The sequence below is a fragment of the Vicugna pacos genome, chromosome 7 (assembly GCF_048564905.1).
Source record: "Vicugna pacos chromosome 7, VicPac4, whole genome shotgun sequence".
NCBI lineage: Eukaryota > Metazoa > Chordata > Mammalia > Artiodactyla > Camelidae > Vicugna > Vicugna pacos.
In genome coordinates, this window is record NC_132993.1 from 9824854 (window position 1) to 9849652 (window position 24799).

At 36.4% G+C, this 24799-nt stretch overlaps 1 protein-coding gene, 1 long non-coding RNA gene and 1 pseudogene across 2 annotated transcripts in view; all 3 read right to left on the reverse strand.

The window, feature by feature from the left end:
- Positions 1–11490: 11490 nt before the first annotated feature.
- On the reverse strand, positions 11491–12499 carry LOC102531891 (olfactory receptor 2A7-like). Its single transcript, XM_015244218.3, is given in 2 exon segments — positions 11491–11917; positions 11919–12499. Coding segments are annotated over 2 exon segments (1008 nt in total).
- Positions 12500–14222: 1723 nt separating this feature from the next.
- LOC140697291 (uncharacterized) overlaps positions 14223–24799 on the reverse strand; it is a 79044-nt gene continuing 68467 nt past the window's right edge. Inside the window, exons 2-3 of the long non-coding RNA XR_012074179.1 lie at positions 14399–14490; positions 14223–14300 (exon numbers count right to left, since the gene is read on the reverse strand). This is a non-coding gene — a long non-coding RNA (uncharacterized lncRNA). The remainder of the gene's footprint in view (positions 14301–14398; positions 14491–24799) is intronic.
- On the reverse strand, positions 20671–21394 carry LOC102531640 (olfactory receptor 2A2-like; annotated as a pseudogene).

The following is a 24799-nucleotide window of genomic DNA, read 5'->3' on the forward strand; positions in this document are numbered from 1 at the left end:
TTCACTATTAAAGAGAGAACCAGAAAGCTATGTGACATCTATTTTAATGTTGCATAAATTTTTAGTGTGTGGAAAGTTATTGGTAAACGTTTTAAAGAACTCAATGAATTGAGATATCACCTCACACAGTCAGAATGGCCATATTAGAAAGTCCACAAATGATAAATGCTGGAGAAGGTTTGGAGAAAAGGGAACCCTCCTACACTGCTGGTGGGAATGCAGTTTGGTGTGGCCATTATGGAAAACAGTACGGAGATTTCTTAAAAAACTAAGAATAGACTTACTCTATGATTCAGCAATACCACTCCTGGGCATGTATCTGAAGAAAGCTCCAATTTGAAAAAACACATTCACCCCAATGTCCATAGCAGCACTATTTACAATCATCAAGACATGGAAACAACCTAAATGTCACTGACAGATGATTGGATAAAGAAGTTGTGGTACACACACACACACACACACACACACAATGGAATACTACTCAGACATAAGAAAGAATAAAATAATGCCATTTGCAGCAATATGCTTGGACCTAGAGATTGTTATACTAAGTGAAGTTAGCCAGAAAGAGAAAGAAAAATACCATTTATCACTTGTTTGTGGAATCTAAAAAAAATGACACAAATGAACCTATTTACAAAATAGAAACATACTCACAGATATAGAAAAAAAAACTTATGGTTACCAAAGGGGAAATTGGCAGGGGGTGGGATAAATAAGGAGTTTGGGATTAACATATGCACACTACTCTATATGAAACAGGTAACAAGGACCAGTTCAGTCAGACTTGAAATTAAAGTAGTAAATGTTTTGTACATGTTGTGAGAAAATGTTCTAATCTCATTATTTTACATGGAGCTATCCAGTTTTCCCAGCAGTACTTACTGAAGAGATTATCTATTCTTTATTGTATATTCTTGCCTCCTTTGTTATAGACTAATGGGACATAAGTGGGTTCATTTCTGGGCTGTCTATTCTGTTCCACTGATATATTTGTCTGTTTTGTGCTAGTACCATGCTGTTTTGATTATTGTAACTTTGTACTATAGTCTTTACTCAAGACACATGATACCTCCAACTGTGTCCTTTTTTCTCAAGATTCCTTTGGCATTTTGGGGTATTTTGCAGTTCTGTATAAAATTTCAAATTATTTGTTCTAGTTCTGTGAAAAATGTCATGGATATTTTGATAGGGATTGCATTAAATATCAACTCAAAATGAATTAGAGACCTAAATGTAAGACCAGAAACCATAAAACTCCTTGAAGATACCATAGGCAGAACACCCTTTGACGTAAATCATAGAAGTATTTTTTTGGATCTATCTCCTCAGGCAAAGTAAAAGCAAAAATAAACACATGAGGCCTAATGAAACTTAAAAGCTTTTGCACAGCAAAGGAAACTAGTGGGGAAACTGGAGGTTGAGGGATAAACTGAGAGTTTGGGATTAGCAGATACAAACTATTATATATAAAACAGATAAACAACAAGGTCCTACTGTATAGCACAGGGAATATATTCAATATCTTGTAATGACCTGTAGTGAAAAAGAATGTGAAAAGGATATCTATCTATCTACCTACCTATCTACCTATCTACCTATCTCTCTCTCTCTCTCTCTATCTATGAAACATCATGCTATATACCAGAAATTAGTACAAACTTGTAAACCAAATATACTTCAATAAAAAAGAATTCATTGAATTATAAATAAGGAAAGAAAGAAAAAGAAGGAAATAAGAAAGGAAAGAAGAAAAGAAGGAAAGAAATACAGGCTTATCTATCTAAATAAATTTAAGTGTTCATTAATCTAAATTGTTACTCTGACATTCAGTTTTACAGGAGAGAACTATATTTTCAGCTATTACCTACCTAGAACCATTGGCACTGTGATGGAATTAAGAAATACCAAACCAGATTACAAAGAAAATAATCACAAAATATGGATTGTCTCAGAGATACATGTATCCAAATCTGTAAGAATTGCTGGGCAGTAGAAATAATCAGTAATGAACAGCTTTAAAAATGAGAATTGTCCTAGAAAAGACAACAATTTTACTTACTTCAGTAGAACTCATGATTGAGTTACTATTGGTATCTAAATCCCATGTTCATAGGTTGGAAGAATTAATATTAAAGCATTCATGTTACTTAAAGCCATCTATAGATTCAATACAATCCCTATCAAGATTCCAATGGAATTTTTTTACACAGTTAGAGAAACAATCATAACTTTTAAAGAAATCCCAAAAGACCCCAAATAGCCAAAGCAATCCTGAGAAAGAAGAACAAAGCTCGAAGCAACCTACTGTTTGATTTCAAGCTATACTGCAAAGCTACAGTAGGCAAAACAGCATGGTACTAGTATAAAAACAGACACATGGATGAATGGAAGAGAACTGAAAGCACAGAAATAAACCCATGCAAATATGGTCAACTAATATTTAGTAAAAGAGTTAAGAATACTCAATGGAGAGCAGGCAGTCTCTTCTATAAATGGTGCTGGGCAAATTGGATATTCACCTATAAAAGAATGACCCTAGATTCTTATCTTACGCCACTCACAAAAATTAACAAGCAGTGGGTTAAAGTCTTAAATATATGACCAGGAACCATAAATAAATAAGTAAAACATAGGATAAAAGATCCCTGACATGGGTCTTGGCAGTGAATTTTTTGACATGATATCTAAAGCACAAGCAAAACAAAATAAAAAATAAACAAACAGGACTATCTTGAACCAAAAAGCTTCTGCACAGTAAATGATCAACACAATGAAAAGACAACATAAGGTACAGAAAAAAGTATTTGCAAACCATGCATATTGAACAAGGGCTTAATATCCAAAATATTTTTCTGAAAAATTGTACAACTCAACAGCAAAAAATCAAATAAACCAATCTAAAAATAGAGAAAGAATCGGAATAGATGTTTTTCCAAAGAAGGCATGCAGATAGCCATCAAGTACATGAAATGTACTCAATATCACTAAAGCCACAGAAATGCAAATCAATACCAGGACGAGATATCACATCATACTTGTTAGAATGGTGATCATTAAAAAGACAAGGAACAGAAAGGAGATGGTCAGGATGGAGCATGGACGTAATGTCAGAGAGGCAGCACTGCCGGTGCATCGTTAATGACCTTCAGGGAAAGGGAAGCCTGACCAGTTGACAGGTCAGTTGACTAAATATTAGTCATCTGGCAAATCTGTGTCTGCAGTCTAGATGAATGGCTTGGATGACCAGTATTCAATAACACTAGTCAGTAAGATCCCTGATTAGCCCCTCCTGCTCTGATTGCATGTTTACCAATTCACCATTGGGTAATAAATTATCTTCTTGAGTAGATATTTATGCAAAGAAGGAATGCATTGGTCAGTAGAATTCTTTGCTCATTGTGCAACTGCATTTCAAATTTTAAAAAAAATGAACATTTAGGTATTCTGGCTTATGCATTATCTGATTGTGCTTTGGATAGCATGGAGCAGTTCCTAAACACCTTCCAAAGCCGGTCTAAAATGTCGGGGCAGATCCTGGACCAAGGTAATATCACTGAATCACGACTCAGGGAAAGAAACGGATCCCTTCTTAACAGCCACAGATGAAATACCTGTTTTCTTATAAGCATTACTCATTAATTGTCAAGTTGCCTAGACACAAATGCGATTGAAATAATACATTAAAAAGTCTTCCTACATGACCAGTACTTATTTGATTTTAAGTTAATATTAAAAATTTCCGTGTTTGAGAAGCTTTCTAAATTTATTTTTTTAAACACATAGGGCATATGAAAGTATTTGGAAAGATATAGTTAAATCAACTCACTTATAGAACAGCAAATTTCCTTTTTCAATTTTCCTTTTCCCTTCATGGGAAAACATAAATGAAAAAAGAAATACAGCACAAACCATGATTTTTCTGATAGCCAAATTGAAGGACAGATGAAAAAGGACAGAGTACATTAACATTCTTTAAGTACAGTAACCCTATTTGGTTCACTTTTAAACCCCTAGGAGTTGATAAAATTTTGTTGAATGAGAAATTAATACACATAAACAAATTAACAAACATCTAAATATTGATATCCTTACATCAGATCTGGTGTCTTTTAAAATATATTCTACTATAATTACATCAAGTTTAGCTCATTCCTGCCAGAGAAAGTATAGAAAAATCAGAAGAATTTCATCCCTGGTGATTTGTATTAAAACAGAACTTTTTAAAAAATCCTGAGCTTAGTAAGAATAACCAAAGGATTTATAAAGTGTTTTAGATAATTAAATTTTGAATACACTTCTCCTTTATATTTTCTTATTTTTATTTGATACCTACATTGCATATGCAATATTAAAAACAACCAAATGGAACGCAAACAGCTTAAATCACCTATGGGATGGTGGGGGTGAAGGGGGTGGCTCAACACTGACACACATCCCAGTTCCAAACATGTCCTTTAAGCATAGTGATGTCCACTAGTTTATGTATGTACAGCTTCAGAATTTCAAAAATGGCAAATTACTACCTGTTTAATAACCAAGCAACTCTGAAGTTCTAAAGTAAATAGCTAAGAAGGAAATCATTTCATATACAAACAAAACATTAGAACTTGATGAAATCTGTATTTTAAAAAGTAAACCTTGAAGACATGAGCTGGCAAGTTCTATCTTTTCTAACATAGTAGGCATTGATAACTTGCCAGCATTCCTAAGAAATCACCTGTTGTTAATTTACAGCTCAGCTGAACTGTAGGGGTGTTTACTTGCAAGTCATAAAGAAGAAATGAAAAATAATTCATCTTGTTGCTAACGGAGCTATAAGCCAAGACTTTGCAAAACTGTCTTATGGGGTAAGGGTTGATAAGCAATTTTCCTGGATGTGGGAACTGCTGTAGATCATAAAGAAGAGCTAAGTGTCACTTCCACATAATGACAGTGTGAGAATCTGGTAAAGTCGATCATAATCGATCATACTATTGAGCACTTCTTTGTACTGGGCACTCTAGAAGCACATAGTGAGGAACATTGATGGTTCTGAGATCTGTGAAGATTTTATCAAAAATGTGCTTCAGGAAAAAGAGCAGGGATATGTAAAAACGTGCACATTAAATTAAAAAGAAAATGTAAAGTATTATGGACCATCGCATCTTTCTCCTACCTCGTTACACCACCATATAACATCTTGGTCCCTTTTCTTTATTCTTTCTATACCACTATAAAAACTTATCCTCCAAGCTACAGAAAATCTAACACACATATTTATTGAGTATATTTTAGCTGCCAGATAGTCTTTAATGCCATGCTTAATGAAAAGTAAGTATAAGACATGGATTTAGTATCCATTTGGCTTCAGAATCTACTGCAATAAATAGGTTCTCACAGACTTCATATGTATTATGACTATGCTTATAATAATTAAATGCATCATTTATACAATAACCAATATGCTGATTTTCCCGAAATGTAATATCATTCCGTAATATACCTACTATAATTCCCTTTGACTAGGAAAATGTTCCATCTAAATCCGTAATACAGAAATTTCTTACTTCTTTTTTTAATGTCATTGTTTTCAACTAAATCTTTATCACATGGTTATGTCTCCAGCATAAAACAAAATCAACAGAATCCAACACTTTTATATACTTTGTTTATAAAACGTGCATCTGATTTTTCCCTGAAACCATTCACATAGAAAATGGATGATAAATGTGTATGTTTAACATTAATAGAGTATTTTTTCTCTTTCTGAGACTTAAAGAATAGTGTGACAGAGTGATAGTTAATAATAATAAAAAAAACTGCATGCTACAGCATGTCTAAGAAGAACTGATGATAAGATAAAATAAGGCAACCTGGTTAGAGCCCACATTTGTACCCAAGGACCTCAGAATAGGCAAGCACCTGAAGGTTCAGTGGAGCCCTGCTTTGGGGAGCTTCTGTAGGAGCTGCAGAACCCTTACTTCTGCTCCTGATTGAAAATGGGACCAAATCCTCAAAAAAGTTGGCTTTATTCTCTGACGGGTTCAAGCTAGCTGGCAGCTCTTGAGGGCTCGCTGGAAGGGGTGGGCTGTGAGATGTGATGCATGCCCACCTCCACTGGGAAGGAGACTCGAAGCAACTCTCTTTTTCTATTTCTGTTCTCATCCCCAGCAGGACACACGATTAGCAAACCCAGAGCACACCCCTGAGACAGCACCACTCATTACAGTCCCCGAATACTTGGCATTATTTGGATTCATGCATCCTAGCACTGCCCTAGTTCCCAGGTCTCCAGACGGTTCAAGTGAACCTTTAAGGAAGCAGAACCAGTGTGACAACGAATAAGCTCCTGGCCTTAACCTCTGTAGTTCAGCTTCTCCTCAGTGTAATCTGAGACCCTTGTGTTGCAGCAGAGATGGGCAGAAACACCCTGACAAAGCAGCTGATTCCAAGTAACAACTCAAGGTGTGGCGATGCTGAGAGAACTGGTTATGGAGGCTGGGAGTGGATGGGGGAGTCCAAACCAGCAAGATGTCCCAAGGGGCGTATTAGCATCTGGCTGAGGGAGGGTTTTCTAGGACACAAATCACCAACACTGGAAGCACTCTCTAATCTCTGTTATGAGCCCACTCTCTCAGGGGAGGGGAGGAAAGGACCTTCTTCAAGACATCTTCCCCTAGAAGCTTCCTGCCTCTTCTGGGATTGGGAGAAGATCTGCTATCTCAGATGTTGTCATATTTATTTGAATCTTGCTGTGTTCTTATACTGAGCATATTTTGGAAATTTCAAAGCAATTGATCATGCAATTTAAAAAACTAATTAGGTCATTATGATGTGATTTCTGACTTGCTGGGGCTGTGACATAACCTAGGGGAAAGTAGGCACAGTTACCAAGTTTTGAGGACACATCCACCTGAAACATATCACTGTGAGAAGAAACACGTTTGGGGATATCAAAGCTGGCTCCTAATTGTTTGAAATGCCTGGTGCATGTTAGGCAATCTGTAAATATTGGGAACTTTCTTTCTTTCTTTTTTTTTTTCACGTTCCAGGAGACCTGCAGAAAATGTGGAAATCAGGAAACTAACACACAAAATAAAAACTGAAATACTGTGAAAGTAACAGTTTAGGATATTACTTTATATGTTTACCACTATTTGACCATCAGTTATAAAAAGTTAAAAAATTTGAACTATGATAATAAACTAAATATAAATGTTTGTGATACCAAACGAACTTAACCATAGGGAAATGCATCATCTCAAATTTACATTTTTAAAAATTTCATATCAAGTAATACAGCTTTTAACTTGTGGACAACTTCTAACAGTGGTCAGAGTAAAACATAAACACATACAAAACAAATATATACAAAGGAAAATAAGATACATAATACAGTCAGCTCTTGATTGCAATAAATACGTCCTGAAGTATTTATATTATCTGCCTGTATGGGGAGGTTTTCTTTTTTTTTGTCAGTATTGGGCATTTTCTGTAATCACTCATCTTATTTCAATCTGTATTTATAACCATTATGGTTATAGAAAGGTCCACTAGGATTTGGACATAATTTCCATTTCAAAGTAGAGTAAGTAAAAATCAACACATTTATAATTTACAGCTTCTGCACAGCAAAGGAAACCAGAAATAAAACAAAAAGATAACCTATGGAATGGGAGAAAATTTTTGCAAATGAAACCGACAAAGGCTTGATCTCCAGAATATATAAGCAGCTCATACGACTCAATAAGAAACAACCAAACAACCCAATCCAAAAGTGGGCAAAAGACCTAAACAAGCAATTCTCCAAGGAAGACATACAAATGATCAGTAGGCACATGAAAAAATGCTCAATATCACTAATTATCAGAGAAATGCAAATCAAAACTACAATGAGGTATCACCTCACACAAGTCAGAATGGCCATCATTCAAAAATCTACAAATGACAAATGCTGGAGAGGCTATGGAGAAAGGGGAACCCTCCTACACTGCTGGTGGGAATGCTGTTTGGTGTAGCCACTGTGGAAAACAGTATGGAGATTCCTCAAAAGACTAGGAATAGACTTAACGTATGACCCGGGAATCCCGCTCCTGGGCATAGATCCAGAAGGAACCCTACTTCAGGATGACACCTGCACCCCCATGTTCATAGCAGCACTATTTACAATAGCCAAAACATGGAAACAGCCTAAATGTCTATCAGTGGATGACTGAATAAAGAAGAGGTGGTATATTTATACAATGGAATACTACTCAGCCATAAAAATCAACAGCATAATGCCATTTGCAGCAACATGGATGCTCCTGGAGAATGTCATTCTAAGTGAAGTAAGCCAGAAAGAGAAAGAAAAATACCATATGAGACTGCTCATATGTGGAATCTAAACAAAAACAAAAACAAAAACGAAGCATAAATACAAAACAGAAACAGACTCATAGACATAGAACACAAACTTGTGGTTGCCAAGGGGGCAGCGGGTGGGAAGGTATAGACAGGATTTCAAAATTGTAGAACAGATAAACAAGATTATACTGTATAGCACAGGGAAATATACACAAGATCTTATGGTAGCTCACAGAGAAAAAAATGTGGCAATGAATATATATATGTTCATGTATAACTGAAAAATTGCGCTCTATGCTGGAATTTGACACAACATTGTAAAATGATTATAAATCAATAAAAATGTTAAAAAAATAAAATAAATGCCTCTCAAACTAAATTACCTTGGCAACTGGTTTGCAAAATGTTGGCATTTAACTGATGAAATAAAAATCCAAATCAAGGATGAATGTATCTTCAGAATGTCATGACAGGCATGTAATTTATGGAAAATGACAATTTTAAAATATTACTAATTATATTTCTGGAGTAATTATGTATTAAAGGGTCAAAAGTTCAATGTTTCACTTGGGATCCTGGTAATCAGGAAAATAAAAAGGCAGAATTTGTTAGAGGGTACTGACCACAGCCCAAGACACAGAAAATCCACTAAGTAAACACCTGGGTTCTGATTATGAGAATTGTGGTCTATTTGGGGGAATTTTTTCTAATTTTAGTAAATACTCTTGAATATTCTTCAACTGTATTTCCTCTGATCCTAGGTTCATTGAGCCATGTTACTTTTTATTCATTTCTCAGATTTTTGAAGGAAAAACTGGGGAATCTTGGATGATGAGTACAGGTACCCTTTCCCTGGGAAGAAATATCCTCCATTATAAAGGTTCAGACTGGCATCCAGGTTAACCATGACTGTGAACATTGTAAGCATTCAGTTCTCTCAGTTCTGGTCAATTCCAGGTTAACTGACAGAACACCAGTGTCCTGACGTATCAAGCTGATGACAAGCACTTGAGCCTCTAAGGTTCTCCTCAAGAGAAACTGGTTTTCTGGCATTTCTGACTTTCCTTTTTTCTTTTTTGAAGTTTAACACTTGATGGGATTAGGTTTGCAATGTCCATCTTTAAAAAAAAGGAACAACTTTCATTAATACATCAGTGATTCTTAATGTTTTATGAGGCCATAAATCTCTTTAGAAATCAATGCTAAAAATCTCCTTGTCATTCTCCTCTCCAGTCTGCACACACCACAAATGCACAGAGAAATTTGCTCACATTTTCCAGGATCCATTAAGCCACTGAGGGTTGTCCAAGGGGTCTTTAGTGACCATAAACTCTCAATCAAGAAGCCCCACACTGGATAAACATTGATGCTCAAATTATAATTTCATAAACTGATCATCAGAATTCCTATAGAAATGGTGAACTAAGAGAGGTTAGAACACTATTTTCTGACTCAATTAACTGTAAACTTTGTTAAGGACTAAACATTAGCTTCATAAACAAGAACACTGATCCCTTTATTAAAATGATGATATTTGTTCAACAATATGAAAACACTTTGATGCAATTAAATAGTTTCTTTTAATTCTTCAAGTACTTCATTGGTCCGCAGGGCTTAACTCCACTAAAACTTGATAGAACTTCCTTCTTCAATTTATTCTAGGGTTTAATTTACAACCAAAATATTCCTATAACCATGCTTAAAAACCTTTACTCATCTCCAAGCTTTGTTACTTTTTAAGTACTTGAGATCTGACTATACCCCAAAGTAATAATTAAAAAATACAATTTGTAGAAGATATAATTTATTTTATGCCCCTTAAAACACTGTTATTTTCTTCCAGCAGTAGAGAAACAAAGTTAAAAAATTTCTCTAAGTTTTATTTATGTATTTAGCCACAAAAAACCTTAGAATTTTTTTCTTTGATTAGGAGAAAATTTTTGTAACTGCATAAACACTTCACTTAACTCTGTCTGTTGAGATTGTAGTAATGTACATGGCATTCTATACAGAGTATCAGGAAATTCCAGTTTGTAAGGCTATCATTTGAGATTTGTTCATTGTAAGAATAACCAATGAATAACAAATCATATACTTTCCCTGTTTCGTTTTGTTCTTAATCTCCGAAGGATCAACTATCCCCTTGGGCATTCTGTCTTATATTCATTTCCTTTTTATTTATCATGTTCATTATGCGCCTGTTCCTGTGAACATTTTCTTACAAAACTTCTCCCATGTCTCTATTTTCTAAACAAGGAATTAAACTTTTCTAAAGCTTGTACACTGTGTAGGTAATCAGCTTTGCAAATTCTTCCAGATTTCTGTGAGAAACTTGGTTTTATCTCTAAAGCCTTGAGATACAAAACACAGACTGATTTCATGTACTGTGTAAATAGGGAAATGGATACAGAATAAAGTTTTTTAATCTCAGATTTAGAAGAGAGTGTGAAATTGAACAAGGTCATCCTCTGAGATGTATCCAGGAATACATACCCAAGATGAAGCAGACGGCTGGATTTACTATCTCCAGATGATCCAGCATCAAAGAGTAGAGATAGTGATCCCAAAGACTGATCTAGGATACTGTGTTTAAACCTATATCCTCTTTAGAGGCTCACCTTACAGGAAAAAAATCATTTTGCTGTAGAGGGTGGTTATGGGCAGTATTCACAACAAATCAATCCACATCAAGATCTCTAGTACCAGCAAACTGCAATAAGCATTAAGAAAGAAAATTCATGTGACCAGGTAAGTTTGAAAAACACTGGCTAAAAATTGGAATAGAATTATTCTTTACCACAGGAATTCTTACAGTTTTTACTATGCTAATATGAACTGTGAGTTCCCTAAAGTGAGACATTTAATATGCACTAATTCTCAAGCTAATTTGAGCACAGAATTTATTTTTAAAGTTCTCTTCAGGAGCTAGTGATTTCAGGAAAACATTCTGGCAGATATGGGGCTGCACCATAGCTTAAATGAAGAAATTACAAAGGGCACTGTTCTAGATTTGTGGCTTCCAAATCCTGGTCCATGGATCAGCTGCATCACATTTGCTACTGATAATATTTAAAGGCACAGATTTTTAAAATAGATCCCACACCTACCGAATTAGTGATCAAATGGTAGGTTAGGAGACAGATATTTTTAATAAGAATCTCAGGTAATTCTTACACTGAGTTGGGCTTGGAACCTCTTGAGATAATATCCCCCCAGGTCACTGTCAACCCCGATGCCATCTTTGCATAAAGCTCCCTCTATTCCCAGCACTCTCTTCAAGGCATTCTTTACCTCTGAGTTCCTAAGAGTATAGATAAGCGGATTGAGCATGGGATTGAAAAGGCTGTGAAAGAGAAGAAGGTATTTCTTGTGTTCCTTGGGGTGCCCATATCTGGGCCCAACATACATGACAATGGCTGTGCCATAGAAGAGTCCAACCACACAGAGGTGAGATGAGCAGGTGGAGAAGGCTTTTCTTTGATTTTCCCCAGACTGGATCCTAAGGATGGCACAGAGGATGCACACATATGAGATTACAATTGAGGAGAAGGGTCCCACTAGCACAGAAATTGCCCCGGCCAAAACCATTGATGTGTGTATCTGCACAAGCAAGTTTGAGAACGGCCATGATTTCACAGAAAAAGTGATTGATTTTCTGGGACATACAGAAGGGTAAGGGTAGAAGTAATATCAGATGAATCGAAGACAGAAGGACCCCAATGGTCCAGCAAATCACCACCAGTGTGATGCAGACCCTCCAGCTCATGATGGCAGAATATCGGAGGGGGTGGCAGATGGCCACATACCGATCATAGGACATCACCACGAGGAGAAGACATTCTGTGACAGCAAATGTCAAAAAGAGAAAGGTCTGTGTCATGCAGCCGGCAAAGGAGATGGGCTTGGCTGGACTCAGGAGGTTTAGCAGCATCCGGGGCACTGTGTTGCAGGCATAGGCTATGTCCACGATGGCCAGGTGTGAGAGGAAGAAGTACATGGGGGTGTGCAGCCTGGAGTCCAGGGAGATGAGCCCCAGGATGACCCCATCGCCCAGCAGGGTGAAGGCAAAGAACAGGGAGAAGAGTACAAAGAGAAACACCTGAATGGTTGTGTCAAGGGGAAATTCCAGGAGGGTGAACTCTGTGACAGAGGTCATATTGTCTCCCATATCCCTATGACAGAGGAAAAGGAGTTAATGTCCATGGTTTAAGAGAAGTCTTTGAAAATAGATTTGGGTTAACTTGTGATATACCTTTCTGTAGTATAAAAAAGTGTTCAGAAACACTTTCAGTGAATTTTTGTGTTTTTTAATGAATGTTTAAAGACTTTATTTGATAACCCTGAAATACATATATACATACACAGAAATACACACACACACACACACACACACACACACATATATGTTTCCTTTCTTGTTAATGTTTTAAACAAACGCTAAATTTTCAAAATAATTATGTTGTCACATATTAATCAAATACATAGTTTTTGGTTCATTCAGTGAGCTAACTCATATTGTTCAAATAAATTCTGCTTTTCTTTGCTTATATTAGAGTTATTTCTGTTTTTTCAAAAACTATGACCCTTAACTGACATACATGCCCAATTCCTTAAGCTGCAATACATCTATTCTCAAGTTGAAAGCGTTCAGTTAAGGACAGGGTATACTAAGGGGAGACACGCCATTGCTCAAATACACCATTAGACATGAACCTCTCACCTGCCTGTCGAAACACACTTTCCACTCCAACATCTATTGCCACCTCCACAACTAATATTGCACAAAATCTCTTCTTGTTCAAGTGCAGACTTACATCCAGCCTAAAATCTATTTCTTCGTATATAATTTTTCACAATATTCAGATGAAAATTTATATGAATGACTGAATGGATTTGTACTGTGTTATCTAAACATAAAAAGAGAAACAATAACTGTTAGATTTTGACTTTATATTGATAAACACTCTAGAAATACCTAGTTGTAGACACTGTTTCTGCAGGTGATTAGGAAGATGCTGCAAAAGAGGTCTTTAAATTCTTTGAGAGACTGAACTAAATCATCTTACTCTGTGAGTTCCCAATTTAAATATAAGTATAAACATGATATTGCTGTTCTTGCTTAAATTTTATTTCCATCTTTCATATAAGATCATCTTGTCTTAGAGTACAAATGACAAACAATTCTCAATTTAAATGACTATAAAATTATAAACCCATTTAAAAATCATTCCATTTGTATTATTTCTCCCCTATTATTTGTCCAGTGATAAATGTCATGTCCAGAAAGTTGAAAATAAAATAATTTGGTATTTATTAATTTCCTATTATGGACCTACCAGTGTTCTGAGAGTGGAGATATCAATGATAGGAACTCTGAGTTCATACTCACTGCTCAGACTCTGACCTCACAATACTGCACATAAATGAATATCTGTATGCTTCTCCTGTAACTCTGAATATTCTACCTTATATATTTTGACATTTGATTTCCCTTTACACATGATATTTTAAGCCTAGATTTTTTAAAGTTGTACTAGCCATTTTTTGTTTAATGTTAAATGTTTACCAGAAAGTCACACACACTTGTTTCCTTACCTTAAAAATAGGCACCAGTCAAGAATAACCATTCACATACTGATTATACTAATACACAAATACATTAAAAGCATATTTTACTCAGCCTATTATTTAAACTATCAATGAGCAAAACTTGAGCATCAGTAAAAATGTACTTTTGCATTATATTGAAGAGTGACAGCAAAAGCTAACAGGCAATGAAAATGATGTTAAAATACATTTGATTAGAATTCACAAAGACAATTAAGAAGCTTGTGTGTCTAGAGATGATTGTTGTACAAATATTCATGGAGAAGAGGCAAACATACCTGGTGTGGCTAGATATACCGACGGTACTGGAAGACTTGCTGCTCATCTGAGACCTTTGAGGAAGGATCTTGTCTTCATACTGCCTATGAGAAGAGAAGGCTTTATTCCTTTATTATCTCCACAGAGCACCCTCCCAATTGTCATGAGTGCTTTGTACAGGGCATGAGACGATAGGTCTTACCTACGCCAGCAGGCTCCCTCTAGAGACACGAAGAAGCCAAGCGCTCTTACGCTTCCAAGACTGACGAGGGTCGGCTGTCTGTATTTCTGTCCCTGAGGAAACCAGAGGAACAGCAAGATCTGTGGATGTCACGATAAGAACAGGTAGTAACTTCCTAACCAAAAGGATACACACGTATTAAGTCATACCCTGGGTACCCCATGAACATTACAGATACCCAAATACATGAATTTGGTACAGTTATGTGAATTTTTATGTTGTTCCAGCTCCCAAACATTCAGGAGGCACTTAAGAGATACAGAGATCCAAGTATGGTTATTGCTTGACAGTGAAACTTGACATTAATTCCCGAAGCCATATTTCTTTTAGTGTACATAGTGGAGTTTCCCTGAAGCTTGCAGAAGAACAAACTTGTATTCAAAGGTCTTAACCATTAGATCTTTTTAGATAGCCACTCAGAACCTACATCCTTGGGCAGAGATCTGGAAATGTATGGGTATCCATGTTACGGGTCCATGTTGGACATGCCCTACAGCTTGTTGGCCTGTCTGGAAGATGAACGAATAAGGCACAAGGGCTGAGAAAAGCTTACTTTAGGAAAATTTCACTTTTTGGTAATTTCTGGTCTTGCTCTCATGGGAAAGACAGAGCTCTGTAAAAGCACGTGGCCACCTCCTGTCCTCTTCATCCTTACGGTCGGGATGGATATACATACTTTCCCTATCAGAGTAGGCATGTACACTATCACAGTAAACACTGAGGGGCAGCATTCCAGTTCTACAGGGTGTTATCAACAATCCAGTGCCTAAGTCTGTGTGTCAGCATACAGCTTCTATCAGGTCTACAATTTCTGAGCAATATGGTATGTGTTGGAACTAGTAAATCCTTTGGTCATTTACCCCTTGTCACTTCCTTTGCTGTGAAATGGTTCTGCTGGACTGAGCTGATATTATGTGGGAAATTATATTAGAACTCAGATACACTAATAGCCCTTCAATAGAGGTACTGATCAAGATTAAAAAAGGGAAACTCACACTTGTGATGTATATCGCCTGCGATCACAATGAATCACTGCCCTATATAGGGCAGAAGGAACCAGCATGCCACCGACTGACTTACCGGTTCCCTCAAGAGGAAGGTTCCACACTGAGGGCCTGGCACTGGTCCCTCAGATGCTCGGCACAGTTGAGCAGCCTTGGTGAGGGGCAGCCTGTGCTACTGGATTCATGCAAAGCCCCCATCTCTGTTGCCATGCCTACTGCCTGGTGTGCTCACTGTGCAATCACTGGGGTGGCTGAAAGCAGAAGCTGGCTGTCATCTACTGACTGAGTCATCCTGTACCTGATTGGTTAATGCCTCTTCTGCAGTGATGTCTCTCGTTGGCATGAACGTGGGGCATGCAGATTCACATACCTTGTGCTTCGTTCCATGTCTCTTCCCCACACTGCCATTCACCCAGTACTCCAGCTGTGCTCCTTCCAGGCCCATGACCAACCAGTCAACCCATTTGAAAATTTCCAGGAGTTCATGAATATTCTTATTTTAGGCAACTTCTCTCTCCACAAAGTAGATAACCAGGTGAATGGCTAGCCATGGGCAGTGAGAAATTTACCCTCATCAGATACCTTTAGGACTTCCCACCTGAGTGGCAGCTATGTTGTACCAAGTCTTCCTTGTATTAGGCCTCTCTTTTTTCCCAAACTGTCAACTGGCTGTAGGAAATTGGAAATTTTATATACATAGATATAGATATACAGAGACACAGATATATATACACAGACATACATACATATATAAATTAGAGGGAGGCATCAGTGATACGGGTCTATGGGGATCTGAGTCAACTGTTCATCCAGCTTGCTTTTGTCTTCTGCACCTGCTCTTGTCCTAAGTTACATCACATCCATGATATGATGCATGGATGCTGTGATCACTCAGTCATTTTTCATTTGGTGGGTCTGATAGCATCTTCAATTCAAGACAAGCAACTTTGGATTGACAGTTACTTGATACTCTTTGATTAGCCTCTACCAAGTCTCAGAGGCATGTGAGGAATGGTGTTTTGAAAGATGTACTGCCTTCTGCTGTAGATGGAAAAGCCTTGATGCTAAATCCGTGCGGCCTGTCCCATGATTCACCTATTGTGGCTTACCAGAGACATATTTATCGCGTGGTCTGCTGGTTAAATGGCCTAAGTGCTAGAGCTATAAATAATAAGCATACAGTTCAATGAATTTTTATATATTAATACACTGTGTATGCACCATCCAGACCAAAGTATAGAGTATCTCCATCACAACAGAAAATTCCTGACCCCCACACTGCTTGAAATCACTTTTCTACTCTGAGGTAACCGCTATTCTGACTTCTGTCACACAGATTAGTTTTGCCTGATATTGAACCTGACATAAATAAATTACACAGTAGGGGTGCTTTTGTGCCTGGTTTCTTTGGCCCAGTGTAATGTTTTTGAGATTCGTCTATGTTGTTGTGTGTATCAGTAGTTCATTCTTGTTTTATGTTGTATGATATTCAGTATGAACCTTCCACAGTTTGTTTATACATCCTATTGTTCATGGACATTTGGGTTATTTCTAGCTTTTGGCTATTGTGAGCAAAGCTTCTATGAGTATCCTTATACATGTTTTAACTGGGTATATACCCAGGAACAGAATTACTGAATCATAGGACAGACATTCATTTATTTTTACTAGATATTGCTGCCAAACAGTTTTCCAGTGTGGTTTTATCATTTTACATTCCCATCAGCACTTGATATTAATTTTGTAACTTAAGTCATTGTGGCATTTCCTTGTGATTTTATTTATATTTTATCGGTGAGTAATTGTATTGAACACATTATCATATGTTCACAGGTCTTTTGGATTTCCTTTTGTATGAAATGCCTACTCAGATCTTTTGCTCAATTTTTAACTGTTTTTCCCCCTCTTGTTGATTTGTAGGCAGTCTTTATAGAGTCTGTAAGTGATTTGTTCAGTATAGATACTGAGTATATCTTTTCCCCAGATTGTGGTTTGCCTCTTCAGTTTCTTACTGATTCATCTGATGGAAAGAAATTCTTAATTTTAATGGAGTCCGGCTTATAAATTTTTTCATTTATGATTAGTACTTTTGGCTTCCTATTTAAGAAAACTTTTAGCTACCCAAAGGTTATGAAACATAACACAAGCTTTCCCCTAGAAGAGTAAGTATTTGCTTTCACGTTTAGGTCTAAGATATACCTCAAATTAACTTTGTGTATGGTGTGAGACAGGGGTTGAGTTTCATTTTTTTCCTATAAAGATATCCAATTGCAACAGTGAATCATTTACCCACTGAATTGTACTGGCACTTTTGTCAAAAATTTACAGACTAAATATGTGCAGATCTATTACTGTGTTCTCTATTCTATTTATTTACCCTTAAACTAATACAACAGTGTCTACTATCTTGAATATTATAAATTAAGCCTTGTAATCAGAAGAATAAGGATTCCAATTTTGTTCTTCTTTCTTAAAATGTTTTGATATTTAAGGTTCTTTGCATTGTTATGTAATTTTTGTATAAGAATTGTTTATAATACTTGCTTCAACTTTAAAATTTTTATTTCATTTTAACTAAGCTTTTATCTTGATACAATTTTAAGTTCACATGCAATTGTAAGAAATAATACAAAGATGATTATTGTAGTATTGTCATAATGCTGTTTACTCTTTACCCAGTTTTCTCCGTTGGGAACATCTCTCAAAACTATGATGCAATATCAAAATCAGGATATTGTCAAGGTGCGTAACATTTTCATCAGCACAAGAAGCTCTCATGTTGCCTTTTCTACCCACATCTACTTCCTTCTCACCCCTACTCTGTCCTTAACTACAAATCTGTTCTCCATTTATATAATATTGATATTTCAAAATTGTTACTTAAATGGCATCATACAGCATATTATGTGACTGGTCTTTTTTTCACTCACCATAATTCTCTAGAGTTTCATCCAGGTTGATGAATGTATTACTGGTCTGCTCCTTGGTATTGCTGAGCAGTATTCTACGGTATGGATGTGTCCCAGTTTGTCTAACTATTCACCTATTGATGGACAGATGGACATCTGGATTGTTTCAGTTTTGAGCTATTACAAAAAGAAGTTGTTATAAACACAAATGTACAGGGTTTTTGGGGGGAGGATGATGTATGTGTTTGTGTAAACATAAGTCTTCGTTTTCCTGAGTTTGATTTTTGGTAATTTTAAAATTATGAAATAAATTTTCTTAATTCATATTATAGGGTTATGCAAATTATCTGTTCATATCATCTGAGTTGTGATAGCTTGTGTTTTTCAAGGAAGTATACTACTTTGTATAAGTGATCAAATTTACATGTGTGATTTGTTTATAATTTCCTTTATTATCCTTTGATGTCTACAGTGATGTCCTGTTTCATTCTGATATTTTTAGGTTGTGTCTTTTTCTTTTAAGTTCTGCTACAGGTTTCTAAATTTTGTTGATCCTTTAAAAGAACCTGCTTTTTGTTTCATTAACTTAACTATATTTTTGTTTTAAATTTTAGTGTTTTCTGTTCTTATCTTCATTAATCTCCACCCTCTGCTTGAATTTATTTTGCTTCTCTTTTTCTAGGTTCTTGAGGTAAGGACATCTGTTATTCATTTAAGACTTTGCCTCTTTGCTAATGTACGTATTTTTCTATATGTTTCCATCTCAGCACATTTTCATTCAGTTCAATGTATTTTCTTTATTTCCTCTGAGATTTCCCCTTTGACTTCTAGATTATTTAAATGTGTATTTTTGTATTTCCAAGTAGTAGAGATTTTTCTATCTTTCTTATATTAATTTCTAGTTTGATTCCATTGTTTTTGAAGACTTGCACCATTTGACTTTTATTTCTTTTAATTTGTTGAGTTTTTGTTTGTTTGTTTGTTTGATGGTCTAGAATAGATCTGTCCATCCTGGCAGCTCTTCATTTTGCTGTTGTTGGGTGGAATGGTCTATAAATGATGGTTAGATTCTTTGATGATGGCACCATTGAGTTCATCCATATTCTTGCTGATTTTCTCTTTAGTTGTTCTATCACTTGTTGAAATTGGGGTGCTAGTCTCTCACCATGTGTGGATTTGTCTGCATCTCCTTTCACTTCTACTAGTTTCTGCATCACATCTTTTGAAGCTCTGTTGTTTGTTGATACACATTTAAGTTTGCTATGTCTTCTTGGTGAATTAAATCTTTTATTATGTAATATTCCTCTTTGTTTCTGAAATTTTTGTGGAAGTGAGGTAAATAGAACATAAATCTGTCTTTAATTATACAAATTGCAAAACATAAATGGGAGACTAGGAGAGGGTATGTAGGTGGGAGGTAAAAATGAAAGCAGAAGTAAAGGAAGAATGGAAAGATTTCTATAACAAGTTGTGAGACAGTGGGGTTTTTTTGTGCAATACTAAATATTTTTCAGCTCTTGTCAGAGCACTTGAAACTTATTATCTGTCCAACAGTGAGTCTCAATCTGTTCTTCATTTGACTCATAATTGGTATTGTAGAGATACTTAGTTCTTCAATGATTGTATGTATTGAGCTGTTGTTTTTAAAAACTCTAATTTATTTATTTATTTATTTATTTAATTTGGGGGAAGGTGAGGGGAAATAATTAGGCTTATTTATTTATTTCTCAGTGGAGGCACTGGGGATTGAACTCAAGACCTTGTGCATGCTAAGCACAGTGCTCTACCACTGAGCTATACCCTTCCCCTCTCTATTGAGCTACTCTTTAGCCAGAAACTTTCTCTCTGGGGGTTCATTTCCCTGAAAAATATTGCTTGTTATCAGGTGATGTGAATGCTTATGATTGAATTGGTTACTTAGTGTAGTGGCATTTGTTTCAATAATTAAACAACAAAAAGAATTAAAAATAAGATATTAATCTATTTCTTGAAAAAATGTACTCTTTAGATTTTTATAGCATTACGCATATTGATAATCTGGATGTCTCATCTCTGAACAAAAATGCTTAATGCCAGAGATGACCCTATGCATCAAAATTTTCCCTATTTTCATGTAGTATCTTGGACAATTCAACTTCTCTTACCAAACATTGCTGTTAGGTAATTTTTCTGACCTTTAGTCACCCTCCAACCATATCTCAAAGGAAAAAGGGTCTACTTAGCCCAAAGTTCTATCTACCCTTCACATGGACCTTTTCTGCAGTGCCCTCCAGGAGGCACCCTTCACCTCAGCATCCCTGAGGCTGTACATGGAGGGGGTTCAGCACTGGACTGAAGTGACTGTGAAGCAGTAACAGCATTTTCTTATTTCTTTCTTTGACGAGGGTACTGGGACCACATAGACCATCACAGCAGTGCCAAAGAAAATCCCAACCACACGGTGGTAGGAGGAGCAGGTGAAAGAAGGATTTTCTTAAGCCCTCTCCTGACTGGATCTTCAAGATGGTCCAGAGGATGCTAGCATAGGAGACCAGCACCAAGAAAAAGGACCTAAGAAAAATACATAGACAGCAAAGATGACAGTTTCATTGATCCAAGTGTCAGCACAGGCCAGCCTGAAGATAGCTAGGATTTCACAGAAGACATGATCCAATTCCTACGATTCACAGAAGGACCACCTTAAAAGGAGAATTGCATGTGTCTGAGCCAGAATAGCTCTACTTGTCTGGGAAGTGATGGTCAGGAGCATGAACACTCCCTAGCTCATGATGACAGTGTAATGTATGGGATGACAGATCACCACAGATCTTATCAAAATATATCACCACCAAAATCAGGTGGCTCTGTGTGAGCAAAAGTCAAATAAAAAACATCTATATTATGCATGAAACAAAGGAAAGTGTTCTATTCAGGGTCACCAAGTTTGTAAGCATCTTGGGGACACTGTTGGAAGCACAGGGCATGCCAGTGATGAACAGGTGTGAGAGGAGGAAGTACATTGGGGTGTGCAGTCTGAGATGCAGACAGATGAGTCCAAAGATCATGCCATTCCCCAGCAGGTTAAGGCATAACAAACATCCAGAAGAAAAACACTTCCTTCTCTGCACTGAGCTGGAATCCTATCAAGAAGAATTCTATGACCGATGTTTGGTTGCCCCCATTCCTTAAAGAAAGTCTGTCAAGAACAGAAGGGTGACAGAAAGCTCAGAGCTAAAGAATTAATAAAAATGGAGTTATTTAATTCAAAAGAACTTAGAGGAAATACATGCTACTTTCTGTTATGTTTCAATTATTTTCAGTCTTAATATAGCAAATATTTCTAAACCACATTTACAAAGGATGAATAAAGTATTCAGCATAGTATAAAATAATATTGTGGGGTAGTAGAGCAATGCAGGTTATTTAGTCCAGATCCTCTACTTCAATTTTTCTCTTTCCCTATAGAGAATCTAATTATTTCACTACTTTAACAGTATTTACATTAAGTGGTGATTTACTTCTAGCTTAAAATCTTGCAATTCTAGAACTTCAATTATTCACTTCAATACCTTTACTTACTGTTATTTCAGTATGAAAAATTTGCTGACACTTGACAATTTTAGGTCACGGGTCAGTTTCAAAAGGCTGATTCAGAGTGGAAATAAGATTCAAGTCATATTTAAGGATATGACATTCAATTTCCTACTTCCTTTTAGAAATAGAAAAATAAAATGTCATATAAATGACCAAGAAATCTGTGATCTAAAGGGAAGTATCTGAATTATTTTGATACATGAATATCTAGTCTTTGTAATGCATATATATTCACCTGCTACATATTAGAAATTTTTTTAAATGATAAGAAACAAATATTATACCTATCCTTTGTTCTTCCTTTGGCAGTAACATTTATGAAGCTTTTCTCAGTCAAAAATGTCCTATGACATGTATTTAACAGTTGAGTGTTTTTTTTTTTTCCCATATCATAGATACAATGTAACTTAGTGAATCTCATTTTCTGACAATTAGATTATGGACTATGTCCATTTCATTTGCCACAATGTGTTATGGGCCAATAAATGTACATGCATGTGTGTATGTCTGTATATATATATATATATAAATGTATTTCCAGAAACTTGTCTGTTTCTTCTAGGTTTCCCAATTTGCTGCCATATACTTGTTCCTAGTAGTCTCTTACACTGTGTTTTTGTATTTCTGTGGTATTGATTTTAATTTATCCTTTTTAATTTCTTATTTTGGTTATTTGAGTCCTCTCTCTTTTCTTCTTGGTGAGCCTGGCTAGTGGTTTGGCACAGGGAACTATATTCAACACCTTGTAAAAGCCTATGGTAAAAATGATTATAAAAATGATTATGAAAAAAAAATGATTATAAAATGCATATAACTGAATCACTATACTGTACACCAGAAATTAACACACTGTAATTCAATTATACTCCAATTAAAAAATAATAAAATATAGCAGCCTAAAAATTTGTGCATGTGATATGTGTGTGTCTGCCTGCCTGTCTATCTATTTTTTTAAATTGAAAGCTTAGGATATAGTCCTAGGAATGGAATTGCTGAGGCAAAGGACACCCTTAATTTTATTGTTAAGAAAGAAGTAAAAGCAAGCAGAACAGGTAATTTAAATCTTAACCTGGGCAAGAATCCCCAGTGAGAAACATGGTTGACTGGGTGGTTGAGGCTTTGTAAGCCTGAGTTCATCCTTCCCGGTAGTTGTCCCATCCGAGGGCATGTCTGTGATGCTGGCTCCCGCAGCTGGCTCCTTACACAGGTGGAGACCCTCCCTGGGGAATGAGTGTCCTCTTTAAACCTCTAAGTCAAATTGGGAATAATCTGCTACTGTGGGGTTGTTCTTACAATTGTTGGATAAATGGTAAATAAGAAAACAACAACAACAAAAAGAAAAATAGAGACTCCTCAAACTTGAATTCAACATGTGTGGTAGAGATGAAAAGCCGTGACTTCAAGGGAGGACAGTTTCGCCCTGGGTGCCAGGGGAAAGCCTCCAGCCATCAGCTCCTCAGGGCTGCCTACACTGCAGTGATGCCCCATCTCAGGTCATGTGCTTCTGGTCTGCCCACAGCCCACCACTGATTGTGGAGGGGATTGAGAGACCCCACCATTCTGGCCCAACGTGGGGAAAGTCATGGGCCATAGGTGTGTCACAGTTGGCTGTGGGGTTGAATGAGCCTTTGTTGCACTGATATCTGCAGGTTTCCTGTCTCTCCCTCCCTCCTGCAAGTGTTGATCCCTAATAAGTATCCTGCATGCCAAACTCCATCCTGGTGTCCACTTCTGTAACATCCAACCTGGGACAGTCTAACAACATGCAGAACTTAATCCTCCCCTAATCACCAGCCTCGAGACCTTATCTCAATTTTCCCTCTGCCTTGATTTATCTGCCCTCGAATCTCAAAGGGTTGACCAATGTTCACAGCAGCACCGTATACAGCAGCCAAGACATGGAAGCAACCTAAATGTCCATTGACAGATGACTAGATAAAGAAGTTGTGGTATATTTATACAATGGAATACTACTCAGCAATAAAAAAGAGAAAAATAATGCCATTTGCAACACCATAAATGGACCTGGACATCATCATTCTGAGTGAAGCCAGAAAGAGAAAGAAAAATACTGAATGATATCATGCATATGTGGAACTTAAAAAAAAAAGGGCACTAATGAACTAATCTACAAAACCAAAATGGACTTGCAGACAATCTTATGGTTACCAGGGGAAAGGGGGTGGGAAGGGATAAATTTGGGAGTCTGACATTTGCAAGTGACAACCACTATATATAAAAATAGATTAAAAAACAAATTTCTTCTATACAGCACAATAATCTTTAATGAAAAAAATATTTGTGTATATATATACATGACTGGGACACTACACTGTACACCAGAAATTGACACATTTTTACTGACTGTACTCCAATAAACCATGAAAATAAAAAAAAAATTTTTTTAAAGAATTGACACGTGTCAAACACACCTTGTTTTAGTATCTTACTTTCTAGGTTTTTGAAATTTTCCAAATGGCAGCTCCTTTGTATACACTCCCTTTAATTCTACTACATGATACCTAGCTGCCACAACCCAACAGACACACCCTGAGCTCTCAATGTCTCGTACAGCAAAATATAATTTATACTCAAATTCAAATATGGGGAAGGCAGCCCACTATTACCTTGTAGCTGTGTCTAATGGAACACAAGTTCTCCTGATGGATCACGGCAGAGAAACAAATGAAGATGCCTATCTGCTCATAACTGCTTTAGCCTGGAAATGATTCATGTTCCTTCTGCTCACTTTTTAGACCAGAAACAGTGATATATATTCAATAGTGAAACTATTCTGTATGATACCATGGATATATGTCACTATACATTTGTCAAAACTGATGGAATATATAACACAAAGAGTGACCTCTAATATT